Source organism: Polyergus mexicanus, unplaced genomic scaffold (assembly GCF_030449975.1).
Source record: "Polyergus mexicanus isolate NDT 795.1 unplaced genomic scaffold, iyPolMexi1.0 SCAF_4, whole genome shotgun sequence".
Lineage (NCBI taxonomy): Eukaryota > Metazoa > Arthropoda > Insecta > Hymenoptera > Formicidae > Polyergus > Polyergus mexicanus.
In genome coordinates, this window is record NW_027223324.1 from 798,916 (window position 1) to 819,369 (window position 20,454).

A 20,454-nucleotide genomic window follows, 5' to 3' on the forward strand; every position below is an offset into this window, starting at 1 on the left:
GTCCTTCCTATCAATAGTAAAATCGTGAAGAAAATATGATGACGTAGTAAAATTAATTTCGTGCTCGTCGGTGTTGAATCGTTACGATGAATTTCACAGTGAAAACGCTTTCGCGAGTGCGAGAGTGCAAAGTGTCGTCATGGAACGGAGATACCGTCGAAGGGCTCAAGGCGAAAGTGCTTATACGTAATTGACGATGTAACAAAATTGATGATACTATAAGAATTTCTCTCGCTAATTATGATCGGAGAAACGCGTCATGGTCATAGACAAATTTGCTTTTAATTCAATAATCAATAATCTGGCATAATAAATCAAAAGTTTTATAAGATCGTTTTTCGAAAGGAGATTAAAGATTCGGAATTAAATGCACTCCTGAATATTAACTAGAATATTCAAATACCTTGAGTCTTATATCTTAAATATAAATAAATAAGAGAGATTTTTTGAACTCGTCCATCATTAATACTAATAACGACTTCAAGTTGCGAATATCGTGTCAGCGTTTATAACATTTGTCAAGAATGATACGGTCACCTTGACACGAAACAGAAATAAGATGGCGACAGGCGTTTCCGGTGGGTCACCTGTATCCCGCGCGAGCGTTTTATTATATTACGACTTTATTGTATATGACCGCGGGACTTTTATTGCCCTCGCCTCCTACCCCCCCGCTTTGTGAACGTCTTAATCCGCGTTAGCGAATTTCCGTGCGACAAACGCGGAACGCTTATGTCTCCGCAACGTAAGTACAACAGATGCTGTTTCGCTGAGTTTTGTTCGACATAGAAAAAAAAAAAAACTGGCGGCGTTTACCGCGATTTTCTCGCAGTTCGCGATTCCGTCAGCCCTGTTTTACATTGTCGATTTACTCGCTCGTTATCCTTCTTATAATCTTTATCTCCATCCTATATAAGAAAGATTATCAACTCTAAAAAATACTCCAAGAAATCGGACGTGAAAGTTTTTATAAGTAAACAACGGACATATCTGTACGTTAAAATCGATCCGTTCACACGGATACACAACTTTCTTTTTTTATATTTAAATATATTTTTAAGCTCGTATGTTTCTCATGAATGAGATAGTTAATTTACCGGTACAATTTTTACTCGCAGGACGTAATTTAAACGAAGATTCTCGGGATAAAAATAAAGGTAGAAAACACGAGGTACGAAAAAAAAAAAAAAAAAAACTTAGAGTAGCAGGTAGTAGCAGCCGGTCGACGTCCTAGCTATGTCACAGCACAATGAAACGGAATAAGATATATGACTAAGAATCTTAGGGATCTAAAAAGTCCCGCAAAGCGGCTAACGAACGAGACAAAAAGATTCGGGACCAAACGGGAGCAGTTACGGCTTCTCTTCTTCAAGAGCTCTCGCTCGTAGAGGTTTCCTTCCGATCATCTCGTTTTTTTTCTCATGTTTTTACTTCTCAGAATCGCATTAGCGCGATTATCGCGATAATCGCGATTTTTGTCTCGCGCGCGAAATCACGAGTCAAGTAATTGCGATTATTATCGGATTCGCCCTTGCCTTGTCGCGGATCGCGGAATCGCTCGAGACATTACACGATGACATTACGATGTAGTCGATGAATATCTTCGTAAATACATTGTCGTAGGAATTCGAAAAAAAAAACTAGCTATTTCAAGATAATCATTCAAGATTTTTAGCCACAAATAATACAATTAATTTAGATCGCTTATACTGATAATGTTATAAGTTGTTTTATCATATTTCATTGAAATTGTCATTTCATTTGTCCGCATGCATGTACATCTTTGACGCAGTTCTCTCATAGCATGAGCCTATTGTACATACACATCCGTATCGCGAAATCGCGTGTTCGAGATAACTTATTTTGCCCGAGAGAAAGTCCGCGCGTGCCGTTTAGCTCCACGCGGCGACATTTGCGCGTCGGTTTCTCGGTCGATCGCATTTTCAAATATAGTTCGGGTTATCGTCTGGAAATATTCCGCCACATCCATGGCAACATTCGGCGAATAATTTATCGGGGCTATGTGTGTGTGTAGAGCAACGAGGAGCTCCGTCGGCGCGCGCTTGGGCAAACGCGCTTGCGGAAGAGATCGGATAAGCGCGGCGACAGTTTGCTACTACCCTTCGTTCGCGCCCCATGAATTCGTAACGTCCACCATCGCGGCATATGGCAATCTCCCGGGGAAGTCCGTGCGTTTCTACGTAATCCGCCGCGGGGCACCCCGACCTTCTCGTGCACGCAATTTTCGTGGCGCCTCTCTCGAAAATTGCCGGCGAGCTTCCCCAACACGCGGCGGAGAGAGAATCGCGAGAAAGGGTTTTCCGCGGAAAAACTTTTTCCGTCGAGCGGGAGGAATCCCCGCGAGCCAACACGCGGCACGATCGGGAGCGCAATTCCTGCTCGCGGCGAGCGATCACTCGTCAGAGGGTTGAATTCTCACGCGCGGGAAAACTCGCGTTTCGCCCTTAAATTACCGGTCATTTTCCTTCGCAACTTACACGCGGCTCGTTTTTTCATAAATCGTATGGTAACGAAACGCATTATTCCCGATCCGCTCCGCGAGCTGCATCGTGGAAATTTTATCGAAGAGTTCGCATAGCTTCAGTAGTTATGCGGAAAAAATTTCTCGAGCGGGAGTTACGTATCGTTACAATTTCGAGTACAAGACTCATTGAAACTTATCATATTTCTCTGAGGCATTTTTTATAGAAGCAACGAAAGGGCGAACGCGAGTGTGCGACGATCATTAATATTGTGGCCATCAACAAGGTGAATCGCGCCGATTTAATCAATTGAATGATAAATACAAAATCACAATTGCGATCCGTCTAATTGCTAACGAGCATGCCATACTATTTGTGCATTCCGCTCAAACGATAAAAGCGATTCTGTCTTTTGTCCATCTGAACACGACGCGCAAAGTTGCGATTATTACTGAGCGATTTTGATTATCCAATTGAAATAAAGGTGACACGTTAATTGCGTAAATTTTACACGCGTATTATATAATATTAAACGCGTATAAACATGCAATTGATTCGCAGCACAATTAAACGCTTGTTTTTAACATTGCAATTTGTCATATTATATAATTATAAAAATTTAATCGGTAAATAGTTATGTGTGAATATTAAAATTGATGTTTGGAATGAAAATAGAAAATGGCTAAGGAACGGATAAGAATTCTTAACATATTTATTAACATGTATTAATTAATCCGCGCGGAGTCATCGATCGAGCCAATAATCGTTGTCGTTCTATTTTAATATTCTATTTTTAATAGAAAAATTATTCCTTGGAATATTGATTCCGCAAACACGATTTAACGGTGGCATCTCGAATTTTCTGAACTAAATCATTTGCGCAGAGTCTTTAATCGACCAATAATATAATAGTCGCTCGATTCTCACAAGAGATTCAAGTAGGAAAATCGCCTTTTACGCGGACACACCTCGCGTCTTATTTGATGGCTCAAATTTTCTGAGAATCTCTCTCTCGCGCACGGTCTCTAATTCTTAGAAAGACACGCTCGGCTTTCGTGAACTCTGTATGTTTGTAGATAAGAGTTTAATCAAAATATATGATACTTTTGTGCAACTTTTAATAGTTAAAGTGTGAGAATTGTTTATCATTCACATGTCCAAATTGTCAACGAATTTCTTTTATCGCGTACACGTGCGTTAATGTCAATCTAGTAATTCGTATAAATTTATTTTGTACATTATTTATTTACACAAGTTTACAATTATAATATCAATGTTACAAATATTTTCTTGAAAATTAGTTCATCGAAGACGCATTTAGCTGCGATGTCGGCATTATCGCGGTTATTGGCGGTGTTTTTCTATTTCGGAATCTTAATAAAATTCTTCGATATTATATTATATAAGCATGAGCGACAAGTCACGAGGGAATAAAGAGAAGAATTGTCGATGTATATGTATGTTTGTATTGTTGGTCCACGATAAATACATTATATTTGACACATGTTTTGCGCCATCGGCGAATCTTATCGTCAAATGTAAACCGGCTTGTCGTCGCATCCGCATCACGCCCGTTGTCCTTGTTCCCTCGAATGAACGAACGTAGTTGAAGCTGGAATTCAATTAGCGGGTGTTTCTCTCATATCAGACGAGGCGCCCATCGGTATCTCGCATCAGTCACCTGACCTGACGTCCGACTGCCGCCCGACTTAATCCGGAACGGTCGAAAGACAATGCTTACCCGGGTTCGAGTGATGGATTAGGTATTAAATGATTGTTTTCATAAGGATTAGGTAGAGGTATACCGACCTGGGGAGCACGCGGCTTGGCTTCTTTGAAATCCCGCCGAGCTACGGTCGAATCTTACGGATCGTTTGGATTTCTATGGAAATCGTGCTTTCTCAGGAGATACATTTCCAGATATATCTATCGGTCATGTGCTCTCTCCGTGGAGCTGCATTATTAAAATAACAAGTAATATTGAAATATTAAACAATTTGAATAAATAAATCTCGCATATTAAATATGTCGTGGAAAGATTCGAATAATACACATTTTAGCACCTGTATATATTCGTATATTATTGCCGAAACAATAATATATGTATTTATTGTATATAATATTATTGTATATAATATATATATATATATATATATATATATTATATATATAATTGTATATTGTATATAATTGTATATTGTATATAATATATTAAATTATTTAGATTAATAGAAATTATTTTTCGCCGAGAACAGCATACAAATAATAAAATGGCGTATGATCAAAATAATATAATAAAATAGCTTATCCAAAAATTGTGAGTTAGGTCAATTCTACAATATTTGAATAATGAAAAAATGGAAATTTTTCTAGCTATACCGAGATACAAAGATAAACTTACGCATGCTTTTACATAATTCGTTGCGCGCAGTGTGGTAGCGATATAGAAATACAAGATGTCGATTCAGCGACAATGTTAGACAGGTTGTGTTAAGTCCAGCCTAAGGCAGAGACGGACACCTTGTAATTTCAAGTTCTTTGGATTGAGAGCCGCGCGTCTACCGTGTGATTATCAACGTCGCATTAATCGCTCGGTGGGCTTATTATCGTATGTTTGGTTGGGTTTGATTATGTGACTCTAAAAGAACCTTTAGCAATGCTAGGCGGTTGAATACGCGCGCGTGTACCGCGGCAAAGTAACACTTTGCGGCAGTTTCTGCCGCTGCCGCGCATTTTGCATACGCCTGGGTGTTAACGACCGTAGTCTATCCTCTCTATCGTACTCCTCTGGCAACGCGAACTCTCGGAGAGCGACGCGAGAAAGAGAAAAAAATGCATCCATAAAACAGTACCTCGGTCTTTTCACGCGTGCAGGGATATTCTCCGCCCCGGTCGACATCGCGTCGCCTTAACCGGCTGTAATTAACAACGGGAGCTCGTATAATCCTTGCTAACGCCTCTATAAAATTTATTGCACACTACTTTATGTGACGTTGATACATCGCGCGACAATATTAGCCGTTGCATCATGATAGAAAAAATATTTATGACAGTATTGATCGATTATAAAAAAAAAAAAAAATTCTAGTCTCTCGATATAAAGTACATTATACTTTTCTATTTGTTTTATCTGACAATTTTTTAAATTCATTCTAGCTACGTTTCAATTATTTTATCGAAATGTAAAATATATACAATATATATATATATATAAAGTAGCGAATAATTTTTATATGAAAATAAAATATGCGTTTAAAATATGAATAGTCAAAAAAGTATACGTTATTTATAAGAAGAAGAAGAAAAAATAAAAATAGTCGCAAAATTTAACCTAAGTTTTGTCACATTCCCGGGTTGTCAAAAAAGATGCTTATGGTATATTGATATTAAAGATTGTATACGCGTCTGGTATCGCCTCGAAATTGCAACGGGGAAGATAAACACGAGCGTAAACACGCGATTTCATCGCCGCGTCGTAATGTAACCTCGCGGAAAGTTTATGGGGGATCATTATTGTCTCTTTTACGCACGATCAAAGTCCTCCCTGTTGGCTCTGCATCGATCGACTCGCATCTCGTCGATCTTCTCTCGTTCTCTCATCGTCGAGATGACGCGCTCGTGACGTATATAAATCACGTAGAATCGCGCGTGCGTGCACATACTTGGCGGTTCGTTTCGAATAAATTACTCTAATTAATAGTTGTGTTAACTGTCACGTAGAAAGAGGTTCTCGCGCTTCCAATCGTCGCGTCGCTTTGTCTCGACGTCAATATCTACGTTTTTACTCGCAACGTCAATTATTCATCGACTTTGGTGGCCTTTCCTCTCAACTTGCGTTGAAAATCGCTTGACAAAACACAGCTATCGTTGTAGTATAAAAAATGTCGATGGCTGTTCTCTCTCTCTCTCTCTCTCTCTCTCTCTCTCTCTCCTGGGAAGAACGTGCGCGCGCGATGAAAACACGCAACATGATAATCGCGATATAAAAATAATGAAACAGATTCTACGCGAGATAGGCAGCGCGGACGCTGGCACGATGCGCACCTCTATCGCGAGTTCTACGCTACTTCATTGCATCGCTTTAAGATTGATATATGGCTCCGTAATTAATTATCGCGCCGTTAACGCACCGCAAGGCTTTTGCTCTCAGTGTTGTGTGGTGTTTTCTACACTGTGCTAATTATCTCAATTCGTAATATGCGAATTGAATAATGCATTTATTTTATCAGATAATTACGCGCGGCTTATCGAATAAAATATTCCGGCTGTGCCGTTTATGCTATTGTTTTCCTTTCTTTGCCCTTTTGAAAAAACGGCGCATCACTTCCGTTGATTTCGAGACTCTTTGAGCGCCTCGGTAAACGTCTTTTACTTTTTACGCGCATTCTCGTATAAAAGTCCTTCAATCAGAAAAATGTCTTGTAATTAAACATTTAATGCGATGCTTTATCGTGTAAAAAAAAAACATCTCGCACAAGATCATTTTTATTGTACACAGAGATTCATTAAATAATCCAAATTCTTAATTATAAGATAATAACTTTAACAATTTTTTTTTTATTATCAACACCGTTCTTTTCTCCACTTTCTCGCATTATGATATCTTTTGCGATATTTTATATCGGAAATTCGTGTTAAATAATCAATTTTTTACTATTTTCGTCATGTTGCGATATATATTATCGGGGAAAAAAAAAAATACGGGTTAGGTTTTAGTTTAATTTTATTTTTTGTTTGTACGCAAGCAGTGAAGAGGATTCTGAAAGTTGATGTTAGGGTGGTGCATGTTCGCAGACCTCTCGCCATTAGGTGATAAAGGCGGTAGCCTCGTCGACGAGCTAGGCGGCGGCGGCGGCGGTTCCCTGAGGAACGGCAAGGGCAAGAAGATGAGGAAACCGAGGACGATTTACAGCAGCCTGCAATTGCAGCAGCTCAACAGGCGGTTCCAGAGGACGCAGTACCTCGCGCTACCGGAAAGAGCGGAGCTCGCGGCCAGCCTCGGACTCACGCAAACACAGGTCAGTTCTATGGACGTATTAAAAGACTCTAGAGCGCGAGCTTCCCACGACGCAGTAGCGCAACGATAAATGGCTCTTATCTCGCGCTACTTGCGACAGGATAGCATAAAAAATTATAATAAACGTAAATATAGAATATAATATTTTTTTAATTATTTAGCTTCTACACACGTGCTAAAATGCGCCATTTATTTTACACAAAGCAATTATTACAAAAGTAATTATTAAATATTATCGAATAAATTGTCTTTATTTTAATTTAAATTTGATCAAGTACGTAGAGAATTATTACAATTATTCTCGAATATTTATCGTGATACAATAGCGAAAATCACTACGATATAATGTGTCTTCCGTGATAGAGAAATTTTTTTTTTTTTTTTTTTTTTTTGCTATGAATTTTGCTTAGAACTTATTGAAGTCTTAATTTATACATATGACAGTCCACGTGACAACATGTTTTCACCGAACGATAAAATATCCGAGAGGTATATTTCCGCGAGTGAAACAGGTTTTCCACTCCGAGATATGCATTATCAGGAAATGTCGTCGTAAGACTTCTTTAAATTATATAAATGAGGCAATTCTGTCGATAAACAACAAAACATCGTATCGAAGCTGGTTGTTTTGTCCGGCCAATTACAGAGATCTCGCGTCACGACTAGAATTTTGAGTTTTATTGAGACGATAACGCCACGATACTCTTCTTCGCGATTGACGCGATGGATAGATCCAGTTATGCATACTCGGTTCATCGAGTAACGGGAGCCACCGATAAACGGCATCTGTCAGCGTTATCGGCACAAATGACTTCAGTAAATCACTGATTCGCCACGCCCTGGACATTGGGGATAGGGTTGCCGCCAGTGTCCAGTGTATCGAGGCGGGGAAAGAGAGCGAAAGAGACAAGTTTACGAACTAACGAGGTGGCCATAAATTCTCTCTCGGCGATCGCGCGAGTTTTGCGCGAGCTTTCCACGCAGGCGAAGGCTTTATGCGCTCGTCGCCCGGTTTCCAATTAACGATTTATTAGAAAGATCGAGCTACATAATCGGAGAGAAGTTAATTAGATCTGATTCTATCGGTACATTATAGATTTCTCGAGACATGATGATTTATCGAGCCGAAAAACCGAAGCTAATTAAAACGTTTTCGCGACAATTTGAATTTATTCGGATCGACTTGCGTATCGTATTGACAGTTTATTAGACAGTTTATTAAACAGTGAATATCCTCGTAAATTATATAAGTGTCCTTTCTCGCTATTCCTATCGAATTGCATTCTAACGAAATAACAAGTTTCTTCTCGCAAAATTATGCGTTTCATTGATCGATGCGAGACAACGTGGAGGAATTTTCACGGTTGCTCTTTGTGCGTTGCTCAACCCTCGAAGAAGTGTGTACAATCGTCGTAACGCGTATGGCACAGTGCATAACTGCGTATCACGCGCGTAATCACGGGATAACTGGCTGTTGTGTTGGTTGATGTCGTTGCAGGGGGTCCGGACCGGATAATTTCATTAGACGGAGCACCGCAGGAGTTGTTCTCCCTCCCCGTGAGCGAATGAATCGAGAGCGACGCAACCTGATGAGCAATCGGCGTCAGGTCGTTTACTAAACACCATCGTTCTCTTGAAATCAGCAATAGCTACGCGGAAGGGAAATATGACATTACGATACCCTGTAAGATTATCCGTTACATTTTTCGTAATGTTATTAAAACGCATCTGTTATTCAATTTTTCGCGTTACATCGAATAGCGATGTAAATTAATAAAGATCAATATTCGACATATATGTATAAGTTTTCGCGTACGATAATGTCGGAGTGCCGTAAGAGTATAATTTTTAGAGATTTTCTTTTTACGCGACCATAAAAATTTGCATCGATAGAAGCTAATTGGATTTCACGCGTAATCAGGCGTATTGCCGTAAACTTTCTTTCTCGTAAAATGGGGGAGAATGACTTATATCTTTAGCAGAAACATCCGGCATCTCCGCATCGAGTTCGGGAAGAATGCGTTCGCCGCGCGCGATCGGCGCAGCTCTCCTCAGCTTCCCTCAGCAGGCACCGTGCATAATCTGTAATCGCCCAATCAAGGCGTTCGACCAAGCGCCTCTGCATCTGCCTCTGCCTCTGCCTCTGCCTCTGCGCTCTTGGCCCTGCTACCGTCGCGCGCTAGCTTTCTTGTCATCGCCACCAACATGGCGCCTTAGCCTTCAATTTCTTCCATCTTCTCCTCTTTCCTCGTCCCCTTCCCCTCTCCTCTTTACGCTACGACAGCCACGTCGTCCCCCCGGCGATCTCCCCCCCGTATTTCCCCACCGGCTTCTCCCCATTCTCTTTTCCTCCTCTTCGTCTTTTCCTTCGGCCTCAAAAGGCCAAGAGGGAATGATAAGCGGGGTAGAAGGGAGGGAGGGGAGGTAGAAGCGAGATCGAGGTGAGGCGGCCACGCATCTCTTTTTCTCCGGGGCTTCAATTTGAGGACGTGGTAGCGTTCGTGCCGCCGGTGTACACGAGATACGCGAAGGGGGTGCAAAGGGGGTCCGAAGGAGGCCAGAGGTAAGGAGGGGACGACGGGAGGTGAAGAGCAGGGAGGTAGTATACTCGCTCACGCGAAGTACACACGGGCACACGCTCTCGCTCTCGCGTGGATGTATACGTTAGGGACGTGGACACCAGCACGCCTGTCTGCGTTCCTGCCACGTACCTTGGGCGTGGTGCTTCCTTTTTCTTCCTCCTCGCCACGACTAACGTGCCCGATCTCTCCTCATTGGCCCCGGGAATGCGAACACGTCGAAGCGAGATTCGAAAGTCGCGAGAGGTAAGCTCGCGAGTACACGACGTGAATTTCAAATTCGTCTCTGTCATCCCGTCTATCGCGGCGGATACGACGGGCTTAAGCTTAATCTTCGTAGATTTTGCAACTTCGGGAGACACGACGAAATGAAATGAATTAAAAGAATATCTGTTCGTATTTTCATGCCTCGTATGTAGCATTACGAGTATGCATCAGTGCTATTACATCTGTCTTACATTCAAAATTTGAAGTTGTAATTTTTTTCATTCAAAACGAACTTTATACACAAGTTCTAGATTCCAACTTGTATTCAAGTCTTTATATGAGGATTGTATAGAATCTTATCTAAATTCGGGTTATAAATAAGGATTTAACGATAGATATCTTTTTGCGGTCGAAGCTTTATTCATTAAATTTTCGAATAAATATAAATTGTCGAAAAACTGGCACGAATCGCATTCAAGGTCCTCGATGAAACTAACTTCTATCGCGAGATCACGCGGTATAGTTTTCGCGGAAAAGCATCACACATCATCGAGAATGTCGCCCATGCAACGAATGAACGCGCGGGTAACTATTTTTTATGCATGAATGCGCTCGCGAACATGACTACCGTTCGCTATTCTAATTGTCTCGGTATGTTGAAATATTTGCGCAAGAATCCACAGGAGAGAAAAAACTATTAATGTAAACCGACGAAAAAGAGGAAACGAAAAAATTACAGCGTATAAATTACAAGACAGATTTTCAGAGGGGAAGATTGTGACTAATTATTCCAATACACGTTAGTTAAATTTAAATTATCATGGATCGATTAATGGCTTTGTTAGCATTTTTATGACATATTCCATATATTAAATGATATTTTTAATTGACATATAATAATTAAAATTGATGAGATCTATTTACTTGTTTACATCATTAAAGTATCTCTTCTAACTATATATTTTGTGGAAACTATTTGAAGAATTTTAAAAATATTCACAACTAAGTAAATAACTTGCAGATGATTTAATCTTTCGATTTCTACAATTGGAAATTAAAGCTTTGTCGCGATTTTATAAAATCAATTTATAACGAAACCAATTTCTAACCCGTTACATAAATAATCACTAAAGACGCTACTGCTAAAATATAACATGAATACGCGAGATGAGAAGCGACGCTGGATTCCGGTGAACCTTTACGTCGATCGTATCCATCTCAAGAGAGCGAAAGAGCGAAGCGGATTAGCCTAGATCGTGTTCTTAAGATCCTATCCATTTTCTCGATCAATTCTCCATATCTCTCTCCCTCTCTCGCTCGCGATTAAAATCATTACACCGTTTTTCTCCCTTTTTTCCGGCTACCGTCCTAATGCCTACTTGCGAAACGCTCCGTCGTCTTTGTCTCTTCGTGGCAAACGTCGATTCACCGATAACCGGCCGTTGTGTCACCGTTTCGTATGTGTATTTCCACCTCTTTCCCTCGTCCACCTTTTCCACGCATTTATCAGCGTCCATTTATCTGCCTATCACTGCGCTCGCTGTAGATACGTGTGTATATACACGCACACACGCGCTGATTGCGTCTGTAAGCCTTTCGTTTCGTTATCAGACCAGATGTATTAGATAACGGACACAGTTTCTCGCCGGAGAACAATGAATCGGATAATTAATCACGGGTATATGGTGTATCGGATCACGAGGGTCACTGCCGACTCTGCAATAAATCGTTCGGTTTATGAAAGTGTTATTTATTGAATAAAATGTGGCAGATACGAGACTGTCGGGCAATTTCTTATATCGCATGTGCGAAAGTATAATGATACCGTATATCTCGATATACTTTAAATTTATCTCGTTTTCCATATTTTTGATCAAATCGCTCAATAAATTCCTATCGAAACTTTTTAATTCCAATTCATATTTGAATATGTCATATATTTGAGACTTCGATATATGTATAACCCGATATTTCATAATTAACTTATCAGGCATGACATATTTTTTATTGCTAAAAAAAGAGATGTTTTATATCGTTACGATTAATATAAATAAAACTGTGAATTATCGACCTAACCCTTAAACAAATTTGCATATATAAAATACATGAATTATCCAAGTTTAGACGAATAAAAAAAAATGTAGTTGTTTAGTAAGAATTTATATAGTTTATCGATGATCTATAGCAGGGCACGCTCTTTCGTATCGTTATTAGAGCAGATACGAGAGATAGTAGAATCAATTTCTCGTTGGGGAACAATGAGCAAGGTAATTGATGACTTCGTGCGCTCGGCCGTATAAATCATTGAAAAGGTAGCTTCGATGCCGAAACAATGTCGCAAGGCAATGTCGGGAAGTTTGAACGCGTTCTTTAGAATGCATACATTATAAATGATTCCTCAGGGGCTGCGCGATTCGTGTCTATAGCTATAAATTAATTTGCTGCTTAAGTAATTAACCGTTTTAATAAAGTAAGTGTCAACCATTCTCGCGCATAAATGCTAAATCATTGAAGTCACTTGGGAATCAAGGGGCTCGCGGGCAAGAATCGATATGAGCGGAGAACAACTTCGTTATTTTAATGACTTTTCGTAACTTGGGAAAATCCGGCGAAACGCATAACGTACTTCATATCACCGTGTAAACTTTTTAATCGAGATTTACGAACTTCGGCGAAAGGTCTGACTGCGCGTGTTTGACGCGACGTAAAGTTCGCCGTGAAAATCCCGACCGTTTTCGGTGAAGTTAATTAAAATACTTTTCTGTTTGCGCTTCGCACCTATGAAATTACTTGGAAGCGACTGAGCATATATATATATATATATATCATAAAGAATAGATTTATATAGAAATGGTAACAAATAAATAATTATTATTTATTAATGTTTCAATCTTTGTATAGTTTAAAAATTACCGATGTATTTCTCCGATATATTGGACAACATCTTTTTATTTATTTAATCTCCAGAACAATATGTATGAGAGAAAGTGTGCTACATAAAATATTCTATTACATCTTTTATGGGTTTGTTATTGTTACTTTTTATATAGATTTTTCTTTTAGCTATACTTACGCCGACAGACCTTGGCTCTCAAAGAGTAATAAATCTATTTCTTTTCTTTCTCTTTATACATATACCTCTCGTTCGCTCTCTCGGTCTCTTCGTACTCTGGCCCAGTAACCGGCATTGATCCCGCTCATGGCGATATTATCTCATCGGTTGACTCGTGCATGTCAAGATAGGGATGTGTCCATCGCGCGCGATCAGCTTCAAGCCGTATGTCGCGCACGCTCGCGCTCACACGCGCTTACCGATGTCAGTCCACCCCCGTCATTATCGGCATGTACAATGAAACGAATAAAAGTTCGACCGACATGTTGCTATCGGCTTGTATCTGTCAATCGCTAGTCTACCGTCTGTAAATGAGAAAGTTTCGCGGCACACGCGATCTCCGGCTCGATACAACTTATTATGTATTCTGACTAGTTGTATGCCTGTGTACGTCACGATTTTTTTTAACGAATTTCTTGGCGAATTTCCTTGCCGGGGAATCTGATGTGGAGGATCTTTCGCATATGACGCTTCGAGACTCACAACAGTATTTACAAATACTTTTAGATATGCGTGTATTTGCAGTAAATTTTTACGAACGTATTGTTTGTTTTAATGGAATTTCTCAGTTTACTGTTTCGCGCGTCGTTTAAGATTGCACGACGACTTCGCCGACGGCAACTTTCCCTCCTATTCGATGAACCTTGTAACACGTCGTACGATTGACGTTTCCGTTGTTTAATAGAAACGTTAGTGCTAGTATATCGAGTATATACCCAGTACTTTCTTCTGTTACTAGATAGCTAGCGGTATACGTGCATATCTGATTGCGACTTTGTATAAATCGCTGAGGAATAATATTATTCATATATTATTCATATATATTCACAGTTAAATCACGTAAAAATAATCACCATAAAAATTATACTGAATTTACTAGATTGAAATCGTTGTAAGAGTTCATTATATATAATTTATGATAGATGACGGATTTAAATGAATTTTATTGCATATAAATTAATGCGAAAAACTACTCGATGCAGAATCATCGTATTCTGATTCACATTGTAACAAAAAATTGTTTATCTACGTTTGACCTGTTTTCTCGGAAAACGCATGCATTAATATTTTACGATGGAATATCAAGGAAGTTCCCTTTCGATCGAGCGTCTTACCCCAGGATTTATCGGCTTCGCCGATAATAAAGAATGCTAATATTTTCAGCCATTCTTCAGATCGATATCGGGAATCTGGTGTGTGTTGCTGGTTTTGCTTCTTCTAAATTTTTTATGAAATTCTTGTGACGTGTTTTTGCGCGTGTCATCCACATTTGACGCAAGCGTACCGCGCGATATCAGACTGATTTCTTGCACGATAATAATTAATATCGTCAAACGCGGCAAGAATCCATTGAAACTGTATCGAATCACGATTACATCGACGACAACACGTGCGACGCAAAGAAATTTCATCCTTGGATTATGTTCAGTAATTTCTATTAAACGCGCGGCCACATTGGCGTGCCTTCGCTCGCCCGACAGCAAGTTTTTGTAACTTTTATCATTTTCTGCGGTAGACGATGCGAGAGAGCGACAGGGCTTATTGATTATTTTTCTAATCTACCGGGGACAATGGAGAGGCAAGTCACGATTATGCCCAACAAAAGGCTGTGTCAAACTGTCAACGCGCGTTCATCGCGATCGCGATGCTGGATGCCTTTTTTGCTCTACGCGATATAACTAGCAATTATGAGAGACATGATGAAATTGATATTCAAGAATTATAGAAACATAAAACAATAACCATTAAAAAGTCTTTCGTGGCTAGAAAATTATTTTGCATTAATTATGATTAATATATATATATATATATAAAGTATTATTACTTTATGGTATAATATTTTTCTATTTAAAGTCCAGATACTAAATTTGATAAAACGCTAGGAAACGTTAGGAAATGCTAGGAAATGCTATTTTAAGTGGTGGAAATTTCATGTGACAACGGGATATTATCCGCAGTGGAGAAAGGAAAGAAAACTACGAGCGGAGTACCGGAAACTCGTCCCTTTTTTTCTCGTCCGCGACATAGCGGCGTCTCATCTCGGCTCTGCCTCCTCTCTCGTGACGTTTCTCTGCCGTACAAACGGAGGCTAATAATTATTTTCACGCACTGACTCGTGTATGTATCCGCTTATTCGTGGGACGATGGCGTGCATCGCGATACCTCCCACGGCGCTTCAGATGCCAATAATTACAGTTCGACGTTTGCAGAAACAACGCGGCGAGTCGCGATTCCGTTACACGTGGACACGAATGCGGACCGAAACGATCGCATGGAAAAAAAGGTGGAGTCAAAGGGTTTCTCACAGATCGTGATTTCTTCGACACGATTTCTTTAAGCGCGTTTTTGCGGATTCGTGCTCTTTCTTACTATCCGCTTTCTCCCACCAAGCTGTGTTAGAGATACGCGTGTAACGGATCATTGTACGTCTTAATAATATATATTCTGTCGATTGTGACATGTAATATCGCACGCATTTAAACACGATCGTCACACGACATTATGCATAAAACAAGTTATTAGTACAATAGTATAAAATAAAAATAAAAATGTTTTAAGAAATAGAAAGAAGAAAGAAAAAGAGAAGAGAGAGAGAGAGAGATTTAAAGCACGTGTATAATATTTAATATAATATGACATGTCAAGCACACTTTTTTATTGAACAAATAAAATTAAAGATAAATTTTTATGAAAGGATATTATTAATAGCGGGAAATATTTGAAACACTTGCGCCTTAGCTAAGCGGAGAAAGATCGTCCTTGAGGAGAATCACGCGTCGGCAAGTCCCTCGAGAGGAGAACCACGGCCGAGTGTAGAAGAATTCGCGCAAAACAGGCTCGAGGGGTTTTCGAGCGGCGGCAGCATGGCCTTCCTGCCTCCCTCGTGCGAGGAATCCCTTCGCGGCGTAGAGAGAACCCTCTGCCCTGCTCCCCCCGCACTTTCCCCCGCGTCGAGAGAGATCTTTCAAGAAGATCACCGGCGGCGCACGCTGCGCTTGGTTCGGCGCTGGCTCGCACCTGATTTTACCGTGCTGGCTATCGGCGTTTGATGCCGGTAACGTCGTTGTTGAATACCGTATGGCGACAAGAGAGAGAAAGAGAGAGTGGGTGGTGAGGAAGAAATAAGGGTGAGAAGAAGGGGACAGCGGCACCCTTCGCGGGGCGATAGGAGGGGGACCAGCCGTGCCGAGAGGCAGCTTGTGAAGTGCACACATACACGTTCGCTCGGTCGGTCGCGCGCACATACACACACGCATGCATTATTTCAATGTTGGCAGTAATGCCTGTTATTAAGCGATGATAATGATTGGTATTATCGCGGGTTGGGAGCAGGACTGGTAGCAGCGGATATAAATCATCGTTACTTCCTCCTCGCGCTGGCAGTGCCCGAGCTCGGCCTCTCCATGCCAAGAAGTTGTAAATAATCCGGCAAGTGTCGCGTTGACGTTCGCACCCGCCAAGAGGCGATTTCGGACGATTCGACCGAAACTTCGCCGACGATTAGACCGTTCCGTTCGACGACACGATGCACGTTGGCCCGATTTTCCAGAACGAGGTAAGCGCTGCCGCGGCTTCCGCTCCGAGACACGCACGTCGTTATCAGTGAATAGTTTGACATGAAACGTTTGGTATCACGTTGCAAGGAAACATTTTTGAAACGTCGCAAACGATTCTTCGATTCTCCCTGTTTTCTTCCGTTTCTTCCACCGCTGTAAATCACGGATCCAACCGAGCGTAAAAAAACTATCTCGAGAATTCCCACAACGAGACCGCGAGCAGTTGCATTAGAACTCTTTCTCATCCCGCCGCAAAGTGTCACGCGATCTGTCGGTACTTGCGATCGTCCCCGCGGAATTTTGCGCGCTCGTCGAAAGGATCGCGAAAGTAAGCAACGATGATTCCCACGAATCTTCACGCCGGCTGGACCCACCGATTCGGTTTCCCTTCCAGTCTCGCTTTCCTCTTTTTTTTTTTTTTCCCTCTACCTCGTTTCTTCCTCTTCGCCCGTAAATCATCGTTCGGCGCCAACGATCGAATTCACGATACTCGCGACCCTCGATTCCTAGAACGCGAGGAGCGCGTCCATCAGGATACGCGTCTACGCCTGTGATCTTTCTCGATTCCTCCATGCGTGTACGTGCGCCGCGCCGCGTATACGGTTCCTTTCGTCTAACTTTAGATTTAGATTTAGGTGGCTCTCGCTGGAAGGGCTTCTACGCGCGTATGTAACCTAACGGTAAGGTCGACGTTGTGGAGAAGCAACGGGGTGCAGGAGGATGAAAGGGGTGAGGGGAAACGCGGCGAGGCACGCCCATGCGTATCTCGATCTAATAAATTCAACATTTCGCCAGTAAATCCGAACTCTCTCGTACCAGTCGTGCACGACCGTAGAGAAGATGGGGTGCCGAGGATGGGCCGCGGGAGGGAAGACGCGCGGCCGTCTCATCCGACAGTACCTTGTCGTGACGATCTTTAATTTTTGCCTCGGCTTATGGATTTTTATTTGCGAGTGAACCCGGCTAATATGCGTGCGCTATTGCGAGGGATATTTTATCTATCCATCTATATATATTCTATTAGAATTTTATTCCGATACACGGTGTTCATGCTGCCTCTTTCTAAATATCCGTCTACTTTACTGCTCTTCCGTTAGAAATAACACAAGCCTCTTACGTTAATCGCACGAAAAGATCTCGCATTTTTATAAAAGTTCGAAGAACAAGTCTTTAACGCGCATTCAAAAACATGCATGCCAAGTTACACGTTTTATCAAACGGACGTTTCAATCAAACTTACCCATGAGTGAATACAACTATGGTAATTACACTCTACTTTGAACTCTGTATACGGGGCCCGGTGACTAGTTTATTATCCGATATCTTCTCTTTATGGTAGCCTCGTCGCGAATGATCTTGGAGGGAGAGAAACGCGGCACGCGGTTACCATCACGACGCAATAAATCGGCTTTGCAATAATTACAACCTTTCGACCGCGCAGCCGGCCGCAACAATGTCGTGGAGCTTTCTGTTTGCTTTAGCTGCGTCTTAAATATCGCGACAAACCGCGGGCCTATTGAGACCCACCAGGACGACGGTGTGCGACCGCTCGCTCGCTCCTCTCCAAGCGGAAATCCGAAGCGTGCGGAGAGCCGCTGGCATGGTCGCGCTCTCGTGATACGAAAACTATAATTTACCCCGGGATTTCTCTCTTCTCCGAAGAAAACCGACGCGCAAGCCACGCTCGGGCTACTTTATACCCGCGATACGAATTCCGCGTAGCCGGTTACGAACCGAGGAAAGACTCTCGCGAGGACCTATCGGTCCTGCGAGCGGATAACGAGGCGTCCCAGTTTGAAACTTTCGCGCTGCACGCGAACGTCCGGCCTGATCATGGGAGTATCACTTTGCGTTTGCTTCTACGACTTCGTGGAAACGCGATGAACAGAGGGAAAAGGCACGTGAATCAGAGGAGGCGCGAGAAGAACCAGCTTCGTGCCGGGATCGGTGGGAACACTACGAAGAAACCTTAACGACGACGTAACGATCGAATTATGCGTTTCGCACGAAACATACCCAGAAACACGCCCCATTCGTCCGGACATGGGAACGCGATGTGCACACGCGCAAGAATTTCCCTTCTCGGACATGTTTCCTTCGATAATGTTTCTTTAAAGATCGATTTTATCCGTAGAGCTTCTATGAGAAATCCATCTAGGATTATAGCGCCTTTATAAATAAAGATTATAATTCCAACTATTGGATATACTTTGGAAAATGGAATAATCGTATACGCTGCATATAATTTTCTTATCATGCGACTGATGCACATACACTTTTAAAAAGATTTATTGACATGATTATTCTACTTTATTAACTGTTCCGAGAGGCGATATTAAGATTTAATATATCGTAATTCTGAATCATTTTATTTTCAATTTTAAATACGAGGATAATATATTAATATCGATTGTTTATAGTTTGTATGAATCAATTAAGAATTCATCCTCCTTATAGACAGTAATACACTTGGACCATTCTAAGAGACACTAAGATTCTCGTCGGAGGTTACCGAACTTCCGAGCAAAAACTGTGGAATTTGCAAAAATGAACAATTATAGGAATCCAGAGTAGTCTCGTCCCGGATGCTTTCCCGCCGTTTTGCGTCTTTTTCTCGCGCTCTCCTCGTCTCTTTCTCTTTCTTTCTTCGCGTTGTACCGTCGGTCCTGGTCTACTTCGCCGACAACGGGGAGGTATATAGGGAGAGGGGAGGACGCATGCGCGGGCCGTTTGAAGTGGCGGCGTCCCCGTGCTTTTGCTCCCTCGAGTTTCTTACCATCGCCTTCCTCTTACCTTTCCTCCCTTCGCTCCGGCTCGCGCACCGCGACAGCCACGGCCGGCCTTTTCGGTATTCGTTTGTTTCATGGCGGCTCCCTTCGTGTCTGTGTTGACGATCCTTCTCCCTCTGTATAATCTCTCTTTCTCCCTTTCGCGAAGCGCGGCGATTCTCCTTCGCCTTCTCCGGACAAACCTTTCGCGCTCTCGTCTCTTCCTCCTTTGCCCATCGCCGCGCTTCGCGGCCCTACGTACGGCATAGTTGCGGCATTGCTCCGAGAGCCTAGGTATCGTTTTACAACCTTATCCAACCTTCGCTGGGAGGTACGGACCTCCGAAGGAGGTTCATCCATCCGGTGAATGCTTAAAAAATGTTCTCTATTGGGCGCGTCTTCGCGAGATATTTCATTGTACAACTTCCTCCCATCTATCACGCGAATTTAAATTCTGGAGCTAACTTCTAGAACGAGTTTGAAGATTTATTCGTTCTATATATAGCAGCACTTGATACATGTTTTCTTACACGGATTGTTTTTTGCGGCCCGTCGATCTACGTTGCGTATGGAATGGCAGAGGATGGGTTACGCAATTTTTCCGCGTGACGTTGAATTTAATCATGAGAATTTCCGCGAGGTGAGGCGAGGCCTTGATCGATCACTTGTATCAATGTTGCGTTGTTGTCAATTTTTCGCGGTAAAACGCTGTATCCGAGTAAATGAGAATT

General features: G+C 41.8%; 1 protein-coding gene across 6 annotated transcripts in view; it reads left to right on the top strand.

Annotated features, from left to right (window-relative positions):
• The window catches only part of Dll (homeotic protein distal-less), a 93,720-nt gene that overhangs the window by 18,688 nt on the left and 54,578 nt on the right, over window positions 1–20,454 (top strand). For 4 of the 6 annotated variants that reach the window (XM_070294588.1, XM_070294590.1, XM_070294589.1 and 1 more), the window contains exon 3: window positions 7,260–7,501. In XM_070294588.1, coding sequence (XP_070150689.1) covers window positions 7,260–7,501 — 242 coding nt within the window. The remainder of the gene's footprint in view (window positions 1–7,259; window positions 7,502–20,454) is intronic. The other 2 variants (XM_070294593.1, XM_070294592.1) reach the window with 1 other exon arrangement.